This window comes from Hemicordylus capensis, chromosome 3 (genome assembly GCF_027244095.1).
Source record: "Hemicordylus capensis ecotype Gifberg chromosome 3, rHemCap1.1.pri, whole genome shotgun sequence".
NCBI lineage: Eukaryota > Metazoa > Chordata > Lepidosauria > Squamata > Cordylidae > Hemicordylus > Hemicordylus capensis.
Genome location: NC_069659.1, coordinates 140673132 through 140696751, shown reverse-complemented (window position 1 = coordinate 140696751; position 23620 = coordinate 140673132). Strand labels below are relative to the sequence as shown.

At 41.7% G+C, this 23620-nt stretch overlaps 1 protein-coding gene and 1 long non-coding RNA gene across 8 annotated transcripts in view; one reads left to right on the top strand and one right to left on the bottom strand.

Moving 5' to 3' along the window:
* The window catches only part of LOC128349897 (uncharacterized), a 67050-nt gene that overhangs the window by 2426 nt on the left and 41004 nt on the right, over nt 1-23620 (bottom strand). The window contains exons 6-8 of one of the 2 annotated variants that reach the window (XR_008319058.1): nt 22326-22450; nt 19296-19452; nt 15963-16075 (exon numbers count right to left, since the gene is read on the bottom strand). This is a non-coding gene — a long non-coding RNA (uncharacterized LOC128349897). The remainder of the gene's footprint in view (nt 1-15962; nt 16076-19295; nt 19453-22325; nt 22451-23620) is intronic. The other variant, XR_008319059.1, reaches the window with a different exon arrangement.
* Nucleotides 1-23620, top strand: part of CUL4A (cullin 4A) — a 105053-nt gene that overhangs the window by 45646 nt on the left and 35787 nt on the right. For all 6 annotated transcript variants that reach the window (XM_053307158.1, XM_053307155.1, XM_053307157.1 and 3 more), the window contains 4 exons: nt 501-583; nt 1484-1551; nt 7923-8041; nt 20727-20919. In XM_053307158.1, coding sequence (XP_053163133.1) covers nt 501-583; nt 1484-1551; nt 7923-8041; nt 20727-20919 — 463 coding nt within the window. The remainder of the gene's footprint in view (nt 1-500; nt 584-1483; nt 1552-7922; nt 8042-20726; nt 20920-23620) is intronic.

The window sequence follows — 23620 nt, the reverse complement described above, 5'->3', positions numbered from 1 at the left end:
TGGAAAGGAAAAGTGTGTGTGGATTAAACACTATGAGAACACTTTCAAATCAAAATTGCTGCTCTAAAAATGTTGTTTGTCTTCACTCTCCTTTTTTATGCATGGCTAATACTCATATTTAAATTATTGTTTTTAGGTCTGCAGATGATTTATTACAATAACTGTCCCTGGCTCATGAAAAAATTACAATTGACAGGAAAATATTTACATTGTAACTCTTTTCCTTTTAAAAATATTTCTCTATAATTGTTGAAAAGCAGTACAGTATATGAATATTTGTAGTAGTAGTAATCTTGGAAGGTCCATTGTGACTGAAAAAGGAATATTATAAATTAATAAAGCCATCAGCTCATTGCCTATCATTGACATACTCAAACTTGGTACAATTGGGTGAGAGCATTGTGCATGTTTTACTACAGCAGTTTAGATTCCTAAGAGCTGTCATTTTAAATTTACATCTCGCTTTTCCCCTTCCAAATATATCTTTTTACATTTGACAGGTTCCAGAATATCTTCACCACGTTAACAAACGTTTAGAAGAAGAAGCAGATAGAGTAGTAACATATCTAGACCATAGCACACAGTGAGTAATTCTTTTTGATGATAAGTGCAAGATTCCTATTACTTGAAATAAATGGTCTCCAGAACCCTGTATTTATGTATGTTTTTGATATCTGAAAGAGCAACATTAGTGAAACCACCTTTTATACATCTGTCTTTGAAATTTTCTTGTATCTTTGGTCTAGAAATCAAAGCAAAAGACATTAGGAAGGCTTAACAATGTTCACTGAAGTTTTAGAAATAGATCTATTATATAACACTCAGTTTAGTTTATCAGTTATTGTGTATACAGATTGTGTATGTATACTGTAATAAGCAGAATTCTGTGTTTAGCTGAAGCTGTAGCAATTCTATTGCTGCAGAAGTTGATCTCTTCAGATTGCACTGAAATGTGTTTTACTATAGCTGCCAGCTAACATTCTTAAATACCAGCCTGGCATTTCTGCCATGTCACCTGAGTGACTTTTCCCAATATTGTTATTAAAGAATTGATGGTGCTAAACACATTTTGCAGCCTAACAGGGCATACTTCCACCACTTTCCTCACACAAGTTGTCTCTATAGTTGTACCAGTCACATCTATGCCTACTTAAAAAAAATGTAAACCTGGTAGGAGCTGCCTTTCTCATATATTTAAGTTGTTTCCCTGTAAATTGTTTCCTGATCTGTATGCAAGTCTCACTGAAAGTAACAGTGATTGGTTAGGTTGCTTCCTTAACACTTCAGGTTTTTGTATCATTGGTCTGCGCTTCTGATTTAAAATAGCAGTGACAGTATATCTAAACACTATAATGCATTTTCCCCTTTTGGGTGCGTAGAGTAGAATTTAGTAGAATTTAGAGGCTACAGCTGCACAACTATGGAAGACTGTTCCTCCTAAACTGTACAGGTGTTTATACATTCTTTTTCTTGCTTTAAACAGGAAGCCACTCATTGCTTGTGTGGAGAAGCAGCTGTTAGGACAACACATAACGGCTATTTTGCAAAAAGGTACTTTTTTCTAATTAAATTTTTTAGCCAACCGCTGCATAATCTGCTCACAATCTGTGTACAGTTGCCATAAAATGCAACAGCTGCCCCTTTGGCCTTGGAAAAATCATTGCTATAGGTGATGCTATTGTATGTAATTAATACTGCTCTTAATAGCAATAGCAATAGCACTTACATTTATATACTGCTTTATAGCTGGAGCTCTCTAAGTGGTTTACAATGATTTAGCATATTGCCCCCAACATTCTGGGTACTCATTTTACTGACCTCGGAAGGATGGAAGGCTGAGTCAACCTTGAGCCCCTGGTCAGGATCGAACTTGTAACCTGGTTACAGGGCGGCAGTTTTACCACTGTGCCACCAGGGGCTCCTGGTGACCAGTAAACATTCCTATAGTAACTTGCTATAAATAATGTAAACATAACATTATTGGCTCTGAAAAGTGTAAGGAGTATGTGCACTTTTTAAATAAGAATTGTCTGGTTGTGGTTGTGGTTTTGTTTTAAAGGCAAATGTAAGTGAAGGAATTGCCAGGAATTTCATGTCACAGAGATGCTCTGAAAATTGTTAACTTTTTCAGAGACTTCTTTAAAGAGCAGAGATATTTCCTGGTGCTGTAGCAAAGGCATGCTTATATTTTTCCATGAGCTAAGATCTAGATACTCCTCTGAAAACACCTTCTATGTTGTAAGAAAATCAGTGGTCTGAACAATAGTTGAACTATAGGTAGCTGTGTGAGAAATGGAAATCTGACAACTTTTGTGAGGGGAGAATCCCCCTGTTACATAACACAATAGGAACATAGGAAGCTGACTTATACTGAGTCAGTACATTGGTCCATCTAGCTCAGTACTCTACACAGACTGGCAGCAGCTTGTCCAGGTCTCTCCCAGCCCTATCTTGGAGATGCCAGGGAGAAAACTTGGAACCTTCTGCATGCAAGCATGCAGGTGCTCTTGCCAGAGCACCTGAACTTCCCTAAACTATCTTATAGTGTTGGATGTAGTCTCCCATTCAGATACAGACCAGGGTGGAGTCTGCTTAGCAAAAGGGAAAATTTGTGCTTGCTACCAAAAGACCAGCTTTCCTCTCATATCAAATTCTGTAAAATGGTAAGAGCTAGGAGAGAGTAGTAAGAGCTGGGTAAGGGCATTAATCCTTAGGAATGCTGCATCACACGTTTAGCATTAAACACATTTGTTTGTTCAATAAAGTATGGAAAATGCATGGTAAGGATTGACAGGCTTGGGGTGCATTTCACAGGTTGGAGGAAAGTAGAGTAAGACCTTCCACAGTTACTGCTATGTCTGATCAGGTTCAGAATGTATAGCTTCATTATAATCTGGATTAGCTACTGTCACACATAATGTAAGAGCCAAGCAGATGCAATAAATTGGTGCACAGGAGAAACAGGAGGGCCTGCAGAATGAACTGGCCTTGCTCTCTACACCCTAGTTCCAGACAGTGGAACAGTACAGTAGGATAATCCATTCTATTTGCATCAAATGAAGTCAGATCTTCTCATTGATTCTAAAATGGAAATTGCAGAATATACAGTAGCTTGTTCTTATTGAAATTTTGCCCTTCTTGTAGTGTACCCTGACTGCCCATATGAATACAAAGGTCCTTGAACAATTTCTTAGCAATGGTGTATACATTTATATTTATTGAGTTCTGCTTTTCACACTCTTCTAAACCTTTCATGTACAGATTACATAATCTCTTGAATTCATTTGATTCAGGGGCACATTGTATATCACTTTTAATAGCATACCCCTCCCCCAACATTACACTCATGAAAATGGAGTTATGAATGTGAATGTGTAGGAGTGTGGCCAAGCAACCTGGGAGGCATGGCATACATTTCTGACAACGAGCATGCCACAAATGGAAGCAGGTAATAAAGTGCATGCAGAGAACATTATTCCAGATTACCAAAGCGGATGAGCCAAGCCCATCCCTTCCAACATTTCACAGATGAAAACAGGGATACACTTGTAACAGCTAAGTCTTGGACCAAGGGTTACGACCCAAGCTCCGCAGCTGCTATTACACATTGCTTACGACTGAATTCCATGTGCTACGTACTGTGTATTGCCTTAGTGTTGTACACCCATTTACATGCAGGTGCACTAGGGACTAGGGCTGTGCACAAAACCAGGTTGCCTGGTTCCATTTGAGTCCGCACCGGCCTCGAACCAGTTTTTGCACCCCCTGAACAGCCCCCAGTTTGGTTCGGGTGCGGGGGTTGCCAGTTAAAAAAAACTTTTAAAAAAACTTTTAAAAGTTAAAATTCTACTTACTGCCACCTGGTCCAGGAGCTTAGATTTGGCCACGGGGTGGGGGGTGTCTCCCTCCTCCAGCCTCCATTTATGTCCAAATCGCCCAGTTCAGGTAGTCTTCAGTCTGTTCCAGGCCTGCCCTCGGTTGCGATGGCCATTTTGGAGGCTGCCATGCATGCGTGGCCTGGGCACGCAGAGGCCCATTGAGTATGCACAGCAGCCTCCAAAATGGCCACCTCAATGGAACACAGAATGTCCAAGAGACAAAAATAGTAAATGTGATTTACAAGTGACAGTTTCCAGAAAACAGGGACTGTGACTGGTAAAGGGACAATTGAAGCCTACGAAATAGCTTAGTGTGCAGTGAAATTAAAAAGTGAAACTACTTTTGTTAGATTTATTCTTTAAGAGAAGGCATGTGGTATAGAGTCAGTTTAAGAATGGAAAAGAAGAAAGAAATTTTATACAGTTCAGGGACTATGTATGAACATTTTTCTTGTATTATTACAACTGCCATTGATACAAATTGCTTCTTTTTACCAAGCAGTGTTAAAGATATTGTGATACTCTGGTTGTGTGCTGGTTTCTTATTTCAGGGGAATTTCTTTCCTTTTTAAAAACTTGGCTTTCATGTTCTGTGGCTGGTCAGAAGGCTAAAGAATATAAGACTATGTAACACAGACTTGTCTATGCTTTGCTTAGTCATCACATGATTCCTGTTTTTCCGTCTTATTTAGTGGAACACACCCTTCACCTCCTTTTCTTTAATATCTTTTTTTTAAAATCAACATTTTAAGACATTACCTTCTGTCCATTCTGAATTGTTCTTTGTCATTAATTAGAGGCTAAGGCGCCAATGCTATGTATATTTACTTTGGAGTAAATGCCACTGAACTTAGTGGAACTGCCTGCTTAGTAAACATTTAGAAGATTGGGCTATAAGTGATATTTTCCACTTTTATTTTCTTGAATAATAAGGTGTTTTTATTTTCTTGGAATTCTTAGTTGTACAGCTGTTAAACCAATTTCTCATGAAAAATTCAAATACAAGTTTAACAATTTATGAGAAAGTTTTGGAGCAGGATTCAGTCTAATTTAAACATGGAAATATATGAGACATGACTAAAGACATTAATTTCAGTGGCATTTAACCATGACTAACTTAATCATCCCCTTAAATTTAAGAAAAATAGGGAGCCGAAACTGATGTCCACTGAATGGAAGGAGTGCTATAGTTACTTGGATGTCTCATGTATTTATCTTTTAACTGGAGGTGCTAATTTTTAAAAAAAGGCTTGATGTGGGTATTGCAGCTTTCTTTTAGGAGAATTGTGAAAACTTACAATGCTGTTCAATTTGCTTAGAAGTTCTGGAGCAATCTTCTGGTTGAGACATTGGGAGGAGGTGGTCCTTCACATACCCTGGTCCTAAATTGTTCAGGAATTAAGTAATAACCAGCAACTTAACTTGTGCTTGGAAGTGATTTGGGAGAACAAAGATGGTACAGCAGGAAATTCACTCACCCTGCAACTCCCATAATCCCTGACTATTGACCACCGTGGCTGGGGATTATGGGAGTTGTAGTCCAAAACAGTTGGAGGCTGATGTTGAGTAGCCCTGATGTAGAGCCAGGGGCGGAGCTACTATTGAGCAGACGAGTTCAAAGAACCCAGGCTGCCGCCCCTCAGGGGCCACGCCTCATGCACCAGACACTCCCCCTTTGTCTGATGCGGGGGCATGATTTAGCTCCCAAACGGGACTGTGTTCACAGCACGGCTGGAGCTACTCTCCCTGTCTTTTAAAGGTAGCCCTGGTTGGATTTAGCTCCCAAACGGGGCCACATAGCCCCGTTTGGGAGCTAAACCATGCTTAACCATGCCCCCACATCTGACATCAGATCTGGGGCATTTGGCTAAATGCTCCCTGCATCTGATGTCAGATGTGGGGGGTAGTGCTAGGGGGGCCACGGCAGCGGGCTGAGCTCAGGCTGCCACTGGCATTCCTCCGTGCCTGTGTAGAGCATATTACAATAGTCAAGTCTCCGTGTAACTAGGCCATGAGTGACATTGGTCAGATCTGTTATTTCCATGTAAGGTTTCAGGGAATACACCAAATGTGTGTAGGCTCCTGGCCACAGCATCTGACCCTCTAGGCACAAGGCTGGGTCAAGGAAATCCCTCATACTGCACACTTGGACACAAAATTGCCTTATACTGACTATTAGTCAATTTACTGGGCCATTACTAGTCCATAATGGCCATTATACTGACCATTAGTTCACTTTGCTCAGTATTGTCTATCCTGACAGGCAGTAGTCTCCCAGATTTCAGACAGGAGTCTTTCCAACCCTATCTGTGAATGCTTGTTATTGACAGAATAATGGATTATATTGCTTGAGAAGACAGGCAAAAAGGGATGCAGTCAGATTTTTGAATGCTTCTTTGCATAAAACACTTTCTGGGTGTAGACAACTAGCACACCAGGGGAAGGGCTATACCAAATCTTTTCCCATGATGTGCCAACTTACTATATGTAGAAAGATTTTTTATGTAGGGGAACATTTAAAATAAAACATGCACACTCCTGCAATCAGAGGTGGTAAAGTCCAGAATGCTGCTACTTCATTCTGTATAATATGTAGAACATTCCTTCTTCATCACAGTGTTGGTGAGAGAAAACAGAATGGGGTTATTGTCCATTTAAGAAAACTCTTACTACCATGAAGTAGAATCCTTCTTCACAGAAAAAAACATGTTTCCTGCACCTTTAAGCAGGGGTGCAGATGTTTTGGTGGTGGCAAATTTAATAAAATGGGGTGAGGTGGGGCTCATTTTACTGAACTCCCCACCAACAAACCTAATAACCCATATATATCCCCCCAACACACACACACAATTTAAGTGAGTTCTTCCTCAAGCTTTCCTTTTGTCTGCACTCCTGCCTTTAAGAGAACTTACCATACCCTGCCTCCATATTTATAATAATGAAGAATTCCACTTCTTGTGCTTCTAAAATAAAGCACAGAGGACTGAATGTCACTCGTTATCTTTACGAATACGAAGAAGATGTATATACCGCTTTTCAACCAAAGTTCCCAAAGCGGTTTACATGCAGAAATTAAGAATTAAATGGTTTCCTGTCCTCAAAGGGCTCGCAGTCTTAAAAAAGAAACATTAGAAGGACACCAGCAACAGCCACTGGAGGGGTGCTGTGCTGGGAGTGGATAGGGCCAGTTGCTCTCCCCCTGCTCAGTAAAGAGAATCACCACTTTTAAAAGGTGCCTCTGTGCTCAGTTTGCAGAGGACTCTTTTCAACTACTGCTGTTGCTGCTTGGGAAGCAAATGGTGTTGGTGTTTGTCTTAGTCACTGGCTATAGGTGACTATAGGCCTCAGTCTCTGACTCACCTGAAATCAGTAGTACTGCAGCCCTTCAGCTGTTGTTAGCCTATAACTGCCATTTCCCCCCCTCCCCCATCAAAATGGTCAGAAGCCAGGGATGATGGGAGCTGTAGCCAACATCTACAGGAGGGCCACAGTTTGAAACCCCTGCTATGATGTTAACTTCTAGAAAGCTAGCTGTGTTATGCTGCATAAATGACAGAGAGCCCTATGGCTCCTTAAAGACTACTGATTTCATTATAGCATAAGTTTTCAGCACATCTGGTGAAGTATTCATTTAGATCAAAGAAAGAGCAACCCAGAGTAACTAGAATTAGCTTAACTGCAGCCCTGAAAAGAGAGAGATCAGATGGCTGTAGACAATGAAAGGGGCATATATGGATTTGTGTGTTTAATTCTATTGCACAGGAAGTATTGAATGAATAACATGTATTTCCTTAAAACATTTATTTCAATAGCCCAGTTTTAATACACAGGATAAACATTACTTGTGTTTTTGCCTAAAATGTTCCTTATTGGATTTCTTCATCCAGACATAACACCAAACACTTGTCAATCATATATTTATTCTTCTTTACAGAAAAATGTAAAGCCAACATGTTTACAACAGCCTGTGTTGCTTCAACTCAAGAGATAGGTTCTGTTTTCTTATAACACTGCCTTGAAATGTGTTGATTTCTTTCATTTTAGGACTTGATAATCTACTTGATGAAAACAGAATAGCAGATCTCACCCAAATGTGCCAGCTTTTAAGCCGTGTAAAAATGGGGCACGAGATCCTTCTTCAGCACTGGAGTGAATACATCAAGGTATTTAAACACTTGTTCCATGCATAGTTAACATTAGTCAGATATTAATCACTTAATTTTGAACTGATTGAGTTAAATATAAATTGGTCAAGAAATAGTGAACCTATATAATTGAAAATGGGGTAAAAATAATGAATATATATAAGTCCTTGTGAAGTCTTAAAAACCTTGTCTACCTTTCATTTCCCAAATATTGAGCATGAAATGCCTGTGTCTTGTCCATACAGTTGAGAGAAGACTCCAGGTTGAAAATAGCCTCATTCTTTTTATGTATGATAGTATTCTTGGATCTCTCTGGGGCCTTGAAAATGTTTTTGAGACCTGCTTTCTTCTTTCTAGCATCTTTTTCAAGGAGCTTACAATTTTCAAGTATTTAAAGGAAAGAAGAGAATTAAGCAACTATTTACCCTCTTTACTGACTTTAGTCTCTTTGTATCTTGCAAGGCTTTTGCCTATACAGAATCCAAGCACGGAAGCCATGTAATATTGAGATCTTCTACTCTTTTATCAAAAGTCGCTTTTCTTTTTCCATAGCTAGAATAAATTAAAGATGGTGCATCAATTCCGACTCCATGGAAATGGTGGTTTCCCCCGCCTGATTTCTCACAATGACATTGATCATTAGAGGCAGGTGGGTACAGGTGGACCTATTGTTAGAGGCTCAATGAGAGGAGCTGTTGTATGGCCAGAAGTTGCTGCCCCCAGGGCAGAGGCTAGGATACAAATGGCATACTAGGCCCAGAAGATCTTGTTGGTGGGTGGATTTCACAGAACTTAAGATAGCCAGTCGATGCTAATGTTCAGAAAGATAGACCGAAGTCATGATCAGAGCTTCAATAGGGTGCATGAGTCCCAAGAACCCGTGCTGCCCTGCCCCTGGGGCTGCCTTGTCCATTTCTGGGGCCACCTCACTAGCCCCTCCTTCTCCTCACCTTGCTGCTGCTGCATGTGGCAGTGGGGGTGGCAGAGGTGGCAGCAGCCTGTGGGGAAGCTGCCCTGCTTCCACTACTCAGCTGGCTTCTGCTCATTTACAGAGGTCAGCTGAGCAGTAGGAAGGCTGCCCATGAGAACAGGCCGCCTATGCCTTCTCTATGCCACTGATTGAAGTTATGTGGCAAACATTTAAACTGCATATGCAATTTGTAAGTAGCATTGACCATGATAGCAGATTCTGCAGTTTGCAGGCTGGAGACATTCAAGAGTGGTTAGTATGTCTGAAACAGTATGCATTCCAGGGTCTGTCTTCTATAGCGCCACATAATGTAACTCTTCAGTTTCTGAAACTAGACCATCTAATGTCATGATTTTTTAAAAAATCCATTATCATTGCACTTATATTGGACCATATTATTTTCTGAGGCAGAAGTTAACAGAATAAGGCTTGCTACTTTAATGTCCATGTAAAATTCAGGCTCGTTAGAATTCATAAAGCCAGTAACACAGCTACTATTGCCAGTTAGGTAGCATCCCCAGCACACAGTGGTGCTCTTTGAACCGGACTTCTGGGCAGAGGTCCAGTCCCCTGAAGGCCTGGGGGGGGGGGCTCCAAATGCTGAGCAGCCCACTGATTTAAGTGGCAGGATTTCCAGGCAAAATGTGATATCTCTTTACAAGTTAGTGGGAAGTATCTTATTTCGAATCTCTTCTAAAAATACAGAGAGAGAGTTTTCAGCTTTCCCCAAGCATGTTCTGGAGGTGTTTTGTTTTGTTTTTAAAGTGTATTGCAGCTTATTTGGCAGCGGGGGCAGGGGTGGCGGTGGACCCCCAAAAGGCCTTTAGGTCCAGGCTCCAAAATGACCTAGGTGCACCTCTGCCAACACAGTATAGACTCACATGCTCTATTTTTAAAAGTCCAGCTACATTTCAATGTTTAAGAACAAATCAGTGAAATCCAGATGTAGGACCCCAAAATTCAGCAGAGCGTTTTCTCTGTCATCAGAAGCTCCTTTGGGAAATGTAAGGAGCCTTTGATGATGCAGCAGCACTCCACCGAAAGCTAGGATCCACCTCTGGATCTTTTGTAGAACCAGCTTCTATCTCTTGGTAAAGTGTAAAGGCTTTTCAAACTCCACTTCACTTATTTTTGGGTTTATGATCCACATGCAAAAAAAAACCAGGCTAAAAGGGGCAATTTTTAATAATTTTTAATCCTGTACAGATTGGCATAACTGTTGCATCAGTAAATTACTATTGGTTCTGCCATAATTTTATCATATATCAAATAAGCTTTTAGATTGCTACTCTTGAAACTGAAGATTCTTAAAATTAAAGCTGTTTTACTGTAAATCAAATATTGGATTCAAGAAATAAAAATATTTTATTTTTATGTTCAGGTAGATCCAAAACCATAATGTTCTGCATTTTAATGTTAGACCTTATCTTCTGGTTATATTCTAACTTGGTTCAAATATAATCTTGGTTCGTGAATTCTTAGAATTAGTCATTTGATTTCCTGTGTGATCCTTTCCCATGAATTTGCACATCACTTTAAGCTAAGCCTCCATTCTATTGAGCAAAAGCTAACTTTTCTCAATACATTGTTAATATTGAATCTTGTCACATGTACTTTGAGAATAGTATACATAAAGTACCAAATAATCTTATCTCACAGTGTGAGGGTGTTAACATGACAGCTTTACCACAATTACTGATTACTATCTGTTCTGTGCCTTTAGAACCAAAATACATAAAACAGAAGATTTGTGATCGGATCTCTCAACATATTTTTTGCTTGCTTAAAAGCTGCTATAGGATAGGTGGGATTGGCCTAGGGGATAAGTGGCCCACAAACAAGTAGATCACCTTCATTGCTGGGCTGCTGGATCACTTGACAGAAAAATACTTGGAATGCTTTTCTTTATCATCATCAATTAATATATACACAAGGCATCAGTGTATACAGTATATACTGTATAAAGCAGTTCCCCGTGGGCTCACTTAAGATGTCAGCATTAATGTGAAATATTCCATTGTTTTTCTTTCATCAAACTTTTATTGTGGGGGCTAAACAAAGTTCACCTGCCTCCTCTGAAGTGGTGCTTGCCCCTTCTGTGTCTTCCAGGTTTTTGTGTTTTTCTGTGCCACCACAAGGCATTGAATTGGGGCAGTGACACTGGGGAAAGGTGTTTAAAACCTTTTCTCCCATATCCCTGATCAAAACAGAGGACGCACACGCAAACACACACACACACACACACACACACACACACACACACACACACACTACTGTTATCCGGGGGGGGCGGGGCAGAGACAGGTACAATATGGGTACGCATTGTCTTTTCGTAGTGGGGCTAATAGCAGCTTCAAGGGGAAAGTTTTTAAAATCCACCCTCAGGAGGAGGTTCAAACTACATTCCCATATGTTATGATGAGATGGCTTTCACAATTGTCTGACTATAAGCGTCTGTCTCTGTAGGGATCCATGGTCCCTCACAACTGGATCGTCTGAGCCTGTGCAATAAGCCATGGAAGAATATTTAGCTCTGTTTAGGCCACTGACCCTTTAAGGTGTAGTGATATCGGAGCCTTGAAAGGGAGCCTATGGTACCAGCAACTGGCTCCCTCTTCAGTTCCTTCTCGTCCACTGCTCGCTCTGCCTTGGGAAGGATCTGCTCCTGTTTGATATGTAGAGACTTTTTTCACTTGATATTTGACTTTGACTTGGACTATTTTCTGACTACTCTTCTCTTATCGTTCTGGACTGTTTCTAAATTCGGTATTCTAACTCGGACTGTCACTGGACTTGGCTTGCTACTTCCTTCTGTTTTGGCATTTCTCTCTCATCTTTGGCTGACACGGACTGTACTGGATTAACCTATGTCTGCCCCAAAGAGCTTCAAGCGTTCAACGTGTAAAGGCACTAGGCCTTCCTCGGATGGACATACTGACTGCCTAATTTGGGTGACTCCCACAACACTAGCACATGTAAAGTCTGTCTCTCTTTTTAAAAGAAGACATGACTGAGCCGTGAACTTCGATTAAAGGCGTTCCTGTATGAGAATATCCTTTGCCCAGAGACTCCGAGACTGAGACCGCCTTTGCCGCCAAAAACCTCAGGCTAGTAGGTTGGCACCTTGGCACCTATACTGCTGATGTCCATACTCTCGGCATCGACAGACACTTTTAAGAAGCCCATGGAAAGAGAGCACGAAAGGCATAAACATAAATATGATCGTGACTACTAGGTGTCTACTGAACCCCACAAGAAGGAGAAGCATGTCTCCTCGGGGTCATCGTCCATGGCAAAACTGGCTCCAACTGAGTCTTCCTCGGGGTCAGGGCTGACGGTTTCAACCTCTATGCTGGAGAGAACGCCTTCTCCTGCGTCAGCACAGACTGCGACATCTTTTTCCCTTTGACCTGCTGTGCTGACCTCATTGAGATGACTGAGTTCAGCTTCCTCGACATCGATAAGACCTTGACCTGTGGTGCCAGTGCGCTCTACGTCAACTCTGTTGGCATCGAATGTGACATCCTAACTCTGAGATGCTCAGCGGTGGTGGTGGAAACACACACTTCATTGACACCAACTCATACTTTGGCTCCAGCACAGTTGGCGCCATCAACGTCTATACAGGCTTCGATGTCTATTATGTCTACAGACTCTCATCATCTTCCTCCAGTTCATTCTTCTCCATCATCACCAATAGTGATTTCCCATACAATGAAGCCAGTCCAATGAGCATCACGTTGTTTGCCCTAATATTCAGCGACACCCTGCTTAGATTCACTGGCTCTCCAAATTTTGCTGTGCCAGGAACTGGAACGTCTCTTAGGTTCTGCGAACTCAACCCATTCAGGCTCTACCTGTAAGGGGTTCACCCTATTGCAGGGTCTTGATGTTGAAGAACCTGAATCTCTTATACCAGTTCCAAAGACACCAAAAAGTGGTTTGTCCACACTTATACCACAATGCCCTTCGGCATTACCTTGGAGAGAGCGTTATCATTTTTCATCTTCGCGTGCACCCTGTGATCGTCTGGATTATTATAGCTCTCCAGGGGCTTTTGATTCACCTCACTTTAGGCTTAGGGAATGCTTTTGTCCTCACTCCTTTATAGCTCTCCAGCCCTTCCTTGTGATTTTGAAGAATATAAACTTTGGAAGACTATGCAATTTAGGAGAGCTTTTCCGGACCCACTGAATGTTCCTCCTGGGGATCCTTTCAAGAAACCTGCTGTACCACCGGTGCCTTCGAGACCTCCCACACCACCACACACTCCGATACTGCTGGTCCTGCTGACTTCTGAGCCTCCAAAAATCCCTGCTCATCCAGTAACTCCTACTCCACCGATACTTTCTGAGCCAGTATGTCCTCTGTCTATAATGGTGTCGCTATCTCTTACCTTACTTCTGGCTTCTACAGATCCTTCCCCCCTGGACCCTGACTCAGATGGGGAATCTTCGCACACCTCTGATCCTGACTCGGATGTGTCGGAAGTACACCTGGGAACTTCACCCGATGAAAACATGGTAATAGGCCTTCAGACTCCCCGTTGGAAGAAACGAAATCCTACCAGGCCAAAGTCCAAAAAATGGCTAAGGCCTTAGCCCTTGAAATTCCTCTACTAGAAGTTACAGTCACAGATCCAGTGTATAGTTATTTGTCATCCTCATCTGTGGCATACCCCATGGCTCTTCCAATGCTACCATCCCTGGTGGCAGCTGCTAAGACCACTTGGTCGGCTCCAGTGACTGCTATGTTGCCATGCAATAAATTAGAGAATCTATATTTTATTTTATTTATTTATTACATTTTATATCTCACTCTTCCTCCAAGGAGCCCAGAGTGGTGTACTGCATACAGAGCGGTGTACAGAGCGGTCTCCTCACAACAACCCTGTGAAGTAGGTTAGGCTGAGAAAGAAGTGACTGGCCCAGAGTCACCCAGCTAGTTTCATGGCTGAATGAGGATTTGAACACAGGTCTCCCCAGTCCTAGTCCAGAATTCTAGCCACTACACCACACTGGCTCCTATTGGATCCAGGAGGCCTCCTGCCCCTTCCTGTTTAAATAGCCAGGGCCAAACTCACTAGTAGTTTATTGTGTGCTACATTTGAAATCCACGCAAAAACACTCAGCCCAGTGGATAAATAAGATTTTAAGATGGACGCTATAGCTCGGAGGCTTTACTCCTTGGGCTGCCTTTCGCTCAAGATAGCGAACTACTTGGCCTACATGGCCAAATACCAGCAATCGTTATGGGACAACATGAAGGAAGAGGCAGCCTCTCTACCTGAGCCTTTCAAGGGCAGGTTCCTTTCGACCCTCTCAAAGTTGGCGGACCTTACAAGACAACAGCTGAGCACCACCAAACATCTTACTGAGACTGAATCAAAAGTGTTGGCTGGATCTGTTGCGCTTTGCCATCATGCTTGGCTCCATTCTACACAGCTAGAGCCAGGAGTGAAAGAAAGAAAAAATAGAGATTCTTCCTTTTGATGGGAAAGGATTGTTCTCAAAGGACACAGATGATACCATGGAATTGTGTTTTTTTTTTTAAAGTGCTTTACTGCCAAGACCATTGCTCAGTCTCAGTTGTCTTCCTCTTACCATCAAAGGTATCGACCTTCCTGGAAGCAAAGTTACCAACTTCAGCCCTCCCAAGATAGAGGTGGTTACTGGGTGGATCTAGGCAATATTCCAGACGCCCCTTCCACCACCACCAAAAGGGCCGACAAAAAGCAAAATCTCAAGAGCAACCGAAGCAGTCTTTTTAATGCTTTGGACCTGGAAGTGTCTCTGCCCCTCTCCTGAGCTGATGTCCATCTCGGGCGTCATAACAATATAACACATAACAACAGACACCTGGGTGTTATGCATAGTGAATGATGGCTATGCTATCGAATTTGATTCTATACCCACCCATGCAGGCATAAAATACACTCATGCAACTCCTATCCTTGAAGAGGAGGTAACTTCACTAGTCCAAAAGGATGCCATAGAACCAATTCCAACTTTCTCCATGCACACTGGATTCTATTCCAGGTACTTCCAGGTCCCTAAGCATGATGGTGGGCCCCACCTCATCCTGGACTTGAGAGAACTGAACAAATTTGTCCAGACCTCCAAATTTTGTATAATTTTTCTACAGTCAATCTTTCCACTGCTGTGGGAGGAGAAATGGTTTGCATCTTTAGACCTAAAGGATGCTTATTTTCACATATCTATACATCCTCAGCACTGCCAGTTCTTGTGCGTCTGCTTGGGCGCCAAGCCTACCAATACAAGGTGCTCACATTTGGACTCTGTACTGCCTCAAGGGTTTTCATGAAGTGCATGGCAGCTGTTATTGCCTTCCTTTGTGTCCAAGGTGTATCAGCCATCTCTTAGCTAGATGATTGGCTTTTTACAGCAAAAGAGAAGTCAACTCTGCTGTTCAACTTGCAACTTACTCTTTCTCTTCTGGCAGATCTGGGGCTATCAATATGAAAAAAAACCAATTCTGACACCACCACCCACCCAGCATGCCCTCCAGTACACCAATGCGCTCCTGGATGCAGGCTTGAAACATGCATACTTACCTGCAGAACACATACAGGCCATTTCTCCCATGGTGGTCTCCCATAGTGATACCACCATAGACAATGAGCTCATTCCATCCAGTGCTTGTTGGGCCTGATGGCTTCTTGTACAACGGCAGTGTAAAACTGCCATGGACTTATTTGCCACAGTGGACAATACTAAGTGCTCTACGTTCTGTTCTAGGGTGGGCCTTGGCAAGGAATCAATTGGAAACACTTTCCAACTGCGTTGACAGGGCAGGCTTAATTATCTTTCCCCTCCTTTCCTGTTGTTATCCAGGATAATAGGAAAGATCCTCCAAGAGCACACACAATGCATTCTGGTGTGGCCCTGGCAACCATGGTTCCCATTGGCTCTTCAGCTATGCAAAGGATAGCTCTTCAGCTATGCTTACCGTCACCTTCTACCTCGTTGAGATCTCCTCACAAGAGAAGGAGGTCAAGTCTTCCACCACACTCCGAGGTCCCTCTTGCTGACAGCGTGGCGGTTGAACTTCTAGACAATATTCTGCTAAATGAAAGAAAAGGCCTCTATGAGAAGGTCCTACAAGTGCAAATGGAAGTGTTTCATATCCTATGCTTCCTTGAAAGGCTTTGGCCCCCTTCAAGGCCTCGATACGGCAGATACACCTCTACCTTGCCTATTTTAAAGGACTGGAACTTTCTAACACCTCCATTAAGGTTCACCTAACCACCATTTCAGCATACCACCAGGGATGGGATGGCAAATCCATCTTTGTCCATCCTGACTCTAAAAACTTTCAAAAAAGGGTTAACAACCTATACCCTCTAGTGCGGGCACCATTTGAATCTTGGAGCCACTTACTTGTGCTGTCCATTCTTACAGAGGCCCTCTTTGAACCATTGCTATCGTCTTCCATGAGACTGTTATGCCTGAAAACTGCTTTCCTAGCAGCCATCACATTGGTGAGTTGAGTCGGTGAACTTGCTGCACTACGGGCAGATTCCTCTTATACCAGATTCTATCTGGACAAGGTTATCCTTCACCTGGATCCTAACTTCTGTCTTAAAGTTGTATCAGACTTTCATATCAACCAGGACATTGTGCTGCCTACGTTCTTCTGTGAGCCTTCTACCTCTCTTGAATGTTCTATGCATGCCCTGGACATCAGAAGGTGTCTCCTTTTACTTTTTGAACCACACAAAGACATTCAGGTGATCGAACAAACTATTCATCTTCTATATGGGGACTAGTAAAGGTCTTGCCATTTCAGGACAAAGATTGTCCAACTGGCTAGTTCAGCTGATCTTCTTTTGTTACAAGAAGCAAGGCATTCAGCTATCCTCCAAGTCAGGGCACATTCCACTAGGTCCATGGCTACCTCAGCTGCCCACATGTCAGGCATCAGCATGAAGGACATTTGCAGGGCTGCTACCTGGTCCTCGGACCTGCCCTTTGCCCGACCTTATGCTGTGGACTTGCGATTTGCTTCAGAGGCCAGTTTTGGTTGGACGATCTTAAAGTACTGTAACCGTTAGCACCCACCTCCTCTTCACGGGAGCTAGTCACTCACCCAGTTGTGAGGGACCATGGATCCCTACAGAGATAAACAGGTTGCTTACCTGTAACTTATGATCCTTGTGGGGATCCATGGGCACTCACAACACCTGCCCAGCTGTCCCCTATCCTAGCTTCTTTTTGGACATGTGCTGTTTACACACCTGTGCTGCTGTGATTCTGGCTGTTGTCTTCGATCTCTGGATGTTATCAGTCTCTTCGCTGTGGCCGTTTCAGGAACTGAAGAGGGAAGTGCTCTACTGCTGGAACTATAGGCTCGCTTTCAAGGCTCTGATATCACTAGGCCTTAAAAGGACAATGAACGCCTAAAAGGAGCTAAAGATTCTCCCATGGCTTACTGCGCAGGCGCAGAAGACCCAGTTGTGAGTGACCATGGATCCACACAGAGATCATAAGTTACAGGTAAGCAACCTGGTTTTTTTTAATGCAGAACTAAGTACTGCTGGCTGTTTACATAATCAGCTTGTGAATACTGATGATAGACATCAAAGAGTTGACATCAAAGAGTTGACAGGCTGCAGTTTCTACACAGTACAATAAGCACAAAACAGTTGCAAGCATAATTTTATGAATGAAGGGAAGGCTCTGTGAAAGCACTGCCATAGCAAGTAAGTAGAAAGGAGTAAAGCAGAGAACACAAAGGCTTACATGTTCTGCAGTGAAATGTGGACAGTGCAGACCTGCCTGCACCACTGCAGGGAAATGGTTTTCATTTCCAAAGGAAATGAAAACCAGAACAAAACAGGTTGCCCAGAACAAAACCCATTCCGCACAGAGATGAAAAAAATTAGAGGGACCTCTGCAAGACTCTAACACACATGGCAGCACTGCTGCTCAAGGTGGCTGTTCAGTACAGCTCATCCTTGTGTGATTGTGGATTCCATGCTACTTGCATTGTTCCCAATGCAAGTAGCGCATGACCTGCAATCGTGCAAGGGTGAGCTATACTGGAGCAGTCCTCTTGTATAGCAGTGTTGCTGTATGTGTTAGAGCCCTGCAGAGGTCCCTCTAATTTTTTTATCTCTGTGCGGAATGAGTTTTGTTCTGGGTGGCAGTATCAAGACAGTGTGTGCACAACTGCATTCAGAATGGGGCCTTCCTGATTCAACCTGAGTGGGATCTAAATTGAACTGAGCGGAAATCCAAAAACTTGTGAGTGTGCGCACACACCTTAGAGGGAATGGTGGAGCCCTGCAGCGATGCGGGCAGGTCTGCACTGCCTGCATTTCACTGTAGAACATAGCCTTTGAAGTGGTAGTTCACTCTTATTTCAAAGACTTCTTACATCTTATATCATCATGCAACATTGAAAACCATTTCCTTTGCTCTGCACTTTCTGAAGAAGAATGGACAGAGGTTCAAAAGAATACCACCAGATGTCTTTCTGAACTACTTAGGAAGAAAACGTGTGGAGTTCGTAGTCCCTAATGCTAAAGAAGGCAATGGTCTCTTTGAGAGGATGCAGTCTTCAAGTCTCATGCCCACATGTGGTTAACTGCTCCCTGGTTCAAGGGTTTTGGTAGATGATGTCAGTATTTTCAGATACATTACCAGAGCCATTCTGGAATTAGACACCTCCCCCTCCCCCCACCACCACACTCCTACTGTTGATGATCTTGATAGAGATAGTTAGATCCGTCTTCATAAATGACTAATTTTAGGTTTTCTATTGTAGCTTTGAAATGGAATTAGTTAACACCTCTTCAGTCAAACAGTGCAACTTCTGTGATGTCACTTCAATGGAAAAACTTACTTTAGGGTTAACAAATTTCACTGGATTTTACTCTGAAACTCAATTACTATATTGACAGTATTTTGAAAGTCTCATGCTTGAACTAAGTCACCTGAATTTGATTTTGTCTTCACATACCGGGTTGATCACAAATGTGGACTAGGATCAGGGAGACTCGAGTTCAATTCCCTTTTCAGCCATGAAACTCATTGGGTCACTGACCTCTCAGCCTAACCTACCTCATAGGGTTGCTGTGTGGAAAATATAACCATGTACACTGCTTGGACTCCTCTTAGGAAGAGTGATATATAAATGTAATAAATAAATAAGCAAATCAATTCAACCTTATGTGGTATTGTTATGTAATATTTACTCCCTCATGGGAGAAGACTGAGGTAATAAATGCAACAAGAAAAGAGAAACATGCAAATGAGCTTATTTTAAGTATAGCATTACCTAGAAAAGACATAGAGCAAGGGTTACTGACTCGCTATCTTCCAGGGCATGAACTGAGGCCATCTGATACAGCCACCTTGCTGTATTGGCAGGTCCAGGTTTGCTCAGTACCTGTATGGTTGACTGCCTGGGAACCCTGTGTGAGCCCTTGTGTTCTCTGGCGGAAGAAAGGCAAGATATGATAACTAATACAATAAAAAGAAAACAATATCTTTACTTGAAAACCATCAAACTAGGTTTATGTCCTCAGTTTAATCTAGATTTTTGTTTTTACAAAGGGGAAAAATGTACAGGGGAGGAAGAAGAGATCTGTGTTTATTTCTCTTATGGTGTTATACATCACAACAAGGTTATGTCTTGCAATTTAAATAAAAATAATATTTTTTAAAGTGGCTGCTTGCATTCCCAGATTGATTTGAGGTACAAGACTGGAAATTAGTGCAGCTGATGCAGTCACTTTGGGGGCAATATAACAACCACTCTCTTTGTCCAATACTATTATTTTTAATTCTGTAATACTTTTGCATCCACGGCAGAAACTTGATTGCTCTTGGATGTTCTGATCATTTTAGTTGCATTTGGCTATGATGATATGGGTACTCCTTGTGTGCACTTCCTTTCTCATAAAGAAAAAGAACACACACAGAGACAGGGCGTCACCTTCACATTCTGTGGGAGGCTATTTTTTTGTGTTAAATGTTCATTGGAATTAAAAGTATGTTAAAATTCATCCAAAGGTTCATTCATACAATTATTCTCAATGTTCCATATAGAAATTTAACCATTGTTTATTAATTTGTCTATATTTATCCATTTTCTCTTATTTAGCATCTCTCAGTATAAAATAATTTAGTATTCGTTCTAAATCTATTGAAATATTTTATCTTTTTTTTTTTTTAAATGCAGCGCATTTCATCAGTTTTAGTGTGTACTAGCTGGGCTGGTCACAGAGCATCTGCCCTTCTAGTTTGCTGCCATCCCTCCCCCGCTTCGCAACCGCCATTTCCTCTACCTGCCGCCGCCATTGTTTTCTTCCTGTCCGGCTTCTGCCAGCTTCTTCTGCCTGCCCCCGCCATTTTCTCTGCTGTCTGGTCATTCATTGCCATCTTCTTTCCCCACTGCCATTTCCCCCCCACTTACTTGTCCCCGTCTCTGTCTGGCAGCTGCTCACGAACTCTCACGAGAGCTGCCACACATGGGATTAGCGATGGGTACGACTAAGAGAAAAATGGATGGATGGATGTTTAAGGTTCAGTTGTATTAAAGAAATATGTTTATGGTTCAGTTGTATTAAAGCCAATTTTGATGAAATGACTTTTATAATCACTGAAATTATGTTAGGGTGTATCTGGAGTGGGTGGGAATACTAAGGGATGAGAAAGGGAAATAGCACTCAGATATTTGATTATCAAAAGTGTTTTTGTTTTGCAGAACTTTGGGACAACAATAGTGGTAAATCCTGAAAAGGACAAGGATATGGTGCAAGAGCTGCTAGATTTTAAGGACAAAGTGGATCATATCATAGAAGTGTGTTTTCAGAAAAATGAGAAATTTATAAACTTGACGAAGGAATCATTTGAAACATTTATCAACAAGAGACCAAATAAACCAGCAGAACTGATAGGTATAAATATTTTTCTATACAAATATGGTTTTAATAACCCATCGTAATGAGGTTAAGTTCCTATTCTGAGGAAAGGTTTGCTTCTCTGTGTGCTAAGTATGCAGCCTACTTTAAGACCATGGTTTTTTCTGCTACATATGTGTCTCTGCCTGCTTTTATTTGACTGACAGCAGTGTCATTTGCTTAAAAAGTCACTTGCAACTTTGCTCAGCAGAATTAAATTGCTGAGAAATAAGATTTTGAAGGACTGACTCAAAATCTCAAATTAGTAGGATACAGCATCCTGTAATTCAGGTGGTTGTTACTTTCCCCCCACAGTAGCTTACAATATCAAACATACTGGCTGAATGCCTGATTAACAAAGCATTGGTGCAACAGAAGAAGCTCCATTGCTTCAACTAACTAGCTCACTGCTGGCTCAGTGGTGGGGACAAATTTTGACAACCACCCCTTCTCCAGCAAGCACTCTACTCGATTTGAAAACCTGTCCCTGAGGGTCATGCAGCCCTCAGGGAAGTATTTTTGAGTGACAGAGAGGTATTCTGGAGGAAGGAGAGGTCATTGAAATTTAACTCTGGTTGGGAACTTTTCAAAAGCACTGGTGCTTCATTAATCAGGATGTTAGCCAGTGTTAAGATGTTGTCCTGTTTCAGGAAGCTCAAAAAGAGGTAGTAATAATTTGTGTTATCCTGCTTAGTATTATCAGGGTCATCAGATGAAAGAAAACAGAGCCATCCATACCAATGGTTCTTTCTAGGTTCCAAAGCAAACACCTGGAGCTTTCCCAGACGGCAGGCTTTCCCGTGGCTTTTCTGCAAGGCTTTACTGCAAGTTTGAAGTAAAAAAACCCCCAAACCCCACAAAAAGTGGATTGTTTTTACCCCAGATATAAATTGGGGTAAACTCTAGCATGCAATGAAAAACCCAAATTGTGTGTGAAATGCCCGCTGACAGCTTGCAGGGACTTCAGGGTTAATTTGGCCGATATGTGAACACATACCTCCATTCCGGAGGAGATGCGAACTAAAAGCCAGGTGTGAAAAACTTCCTGTGGGAGGCAAGCATTCATGGCATAAGAAAGAAGGCATATATCCTTCCTATATATACTCACTTGAAGTAGAATCTAGAATAGGGCTGCTCAACCTCAACCCTCCAGATGTTTTTGGACTATAGCTTCCAACATCCCCATTCACAGTAGCCAATAGTCTGCAGGACTATTTATAGGACAACATTTGCAGGAGGGCCAAAACTGAACAGCCGTGATGTAGAAGATCTACAATGAATGTTTTAGCCTATGTCAAGACATACCAGACTTGTGGCTAGTTTACATCTTCAACAACAGTGGTTATGACTACTGCTAAAATTTTAGAGAGCAGAGTTTGGCTGGAAAGAAGAAACTGACCCACCTGGATTGCTGTTTTGGCACAATCTCTTAACACCAGTGTATGTTCATATTCTCTGTTCTGGGCAGATATTTATTTATGTGGTAATATGCTTGCTTAAGTGTACACACACCTTCATAGAAAACCTGCTGGGAAAACAGATAAACTTTGATAGTTCTAATGTTTAATCGGCCTCTCTTAAGAAAGGAAAGAAAAAATCTACTCTATTTCCAATTTTACTTTATTTAGTTTTTATCTAGGGAATAGATAATATAATGGGGAATAGGATGAATCACTAGTTTTTAGAAAAATATGCATCAATTTGAGAATGTGTAATGGTTTAACCATATCTGCTATTAAAACTTCCATTGACTTGGCACTCTGACAGCTGGTGCTGATGTATATTAATCATTCAGAAGAGAAGTTTCCCACAGTGCAATCTGGAGAGCAATTTAAAAAGTATAAGATCAAATATCTACACAGAACTCTTTAGAAGTTCTGTAACAGGCAATGGAAAACCCTGTGGCTTTGGAAAATTCTTTGGCTTGTTTGTGGGAATTTATTAAATGTACTTGGGTGAAACTATTTTCAACTTATTTAGTGATTGCTTCATACAGGTTTGATGAAGATAAAGTTATGACTGTGAGTTCTGTATTCTTATAATTTGTGAGTTCTGTATTCTCGTCAGATTTTTGTTTATTTTTTAAAATCTTCCTCTGTTGTGTGAGATAGAGGAGATGGAGATGACCTTGGTTATACCTTCAGTTGAAATGTATGGCTTAATTCTGGTTGGTTTGGTTTTTTGTCATCAAGTAACAAACTTGAAAGCACTGGCTGACATCCTGGCTAAAGAAGCACTTACATAAGAAATAAAGTTCTGCTTATGTAAGCAGATCACATTGTTGCACTTAAAAAGTCAGGGATTTGCACAGTTGCATTTAAAACTCATGAAAAGTGTTGCAGTTGCACACTGTTATGCAAGCATGCTTCCGGTAGTCCAACACTAGTTTGGAATGCAAGCTCCAGACTTGGTGCAGATAGCTAGCACAACATCCTTCTCCAAGTGCTTCATTAGGATGTCAATCACTGTTTTTATTTAAACATTTAGGATAGCTGAAGCACTGAAAAAGAAAAAATAGGTGGTGAGGTGATATTCATCTATTATCTGTTTCTGAAAGCTGGAAATGTTGTTATCCTTATGGACACATAACTGGAGTACCTGCAGGTGAGAGGGAAGCACCAGCAGATTCGGGAAAACGTGCAGATACATTGGCTTTACAAAAAATCTGAACAATGAATACATTGTTGCAGGTCCATTC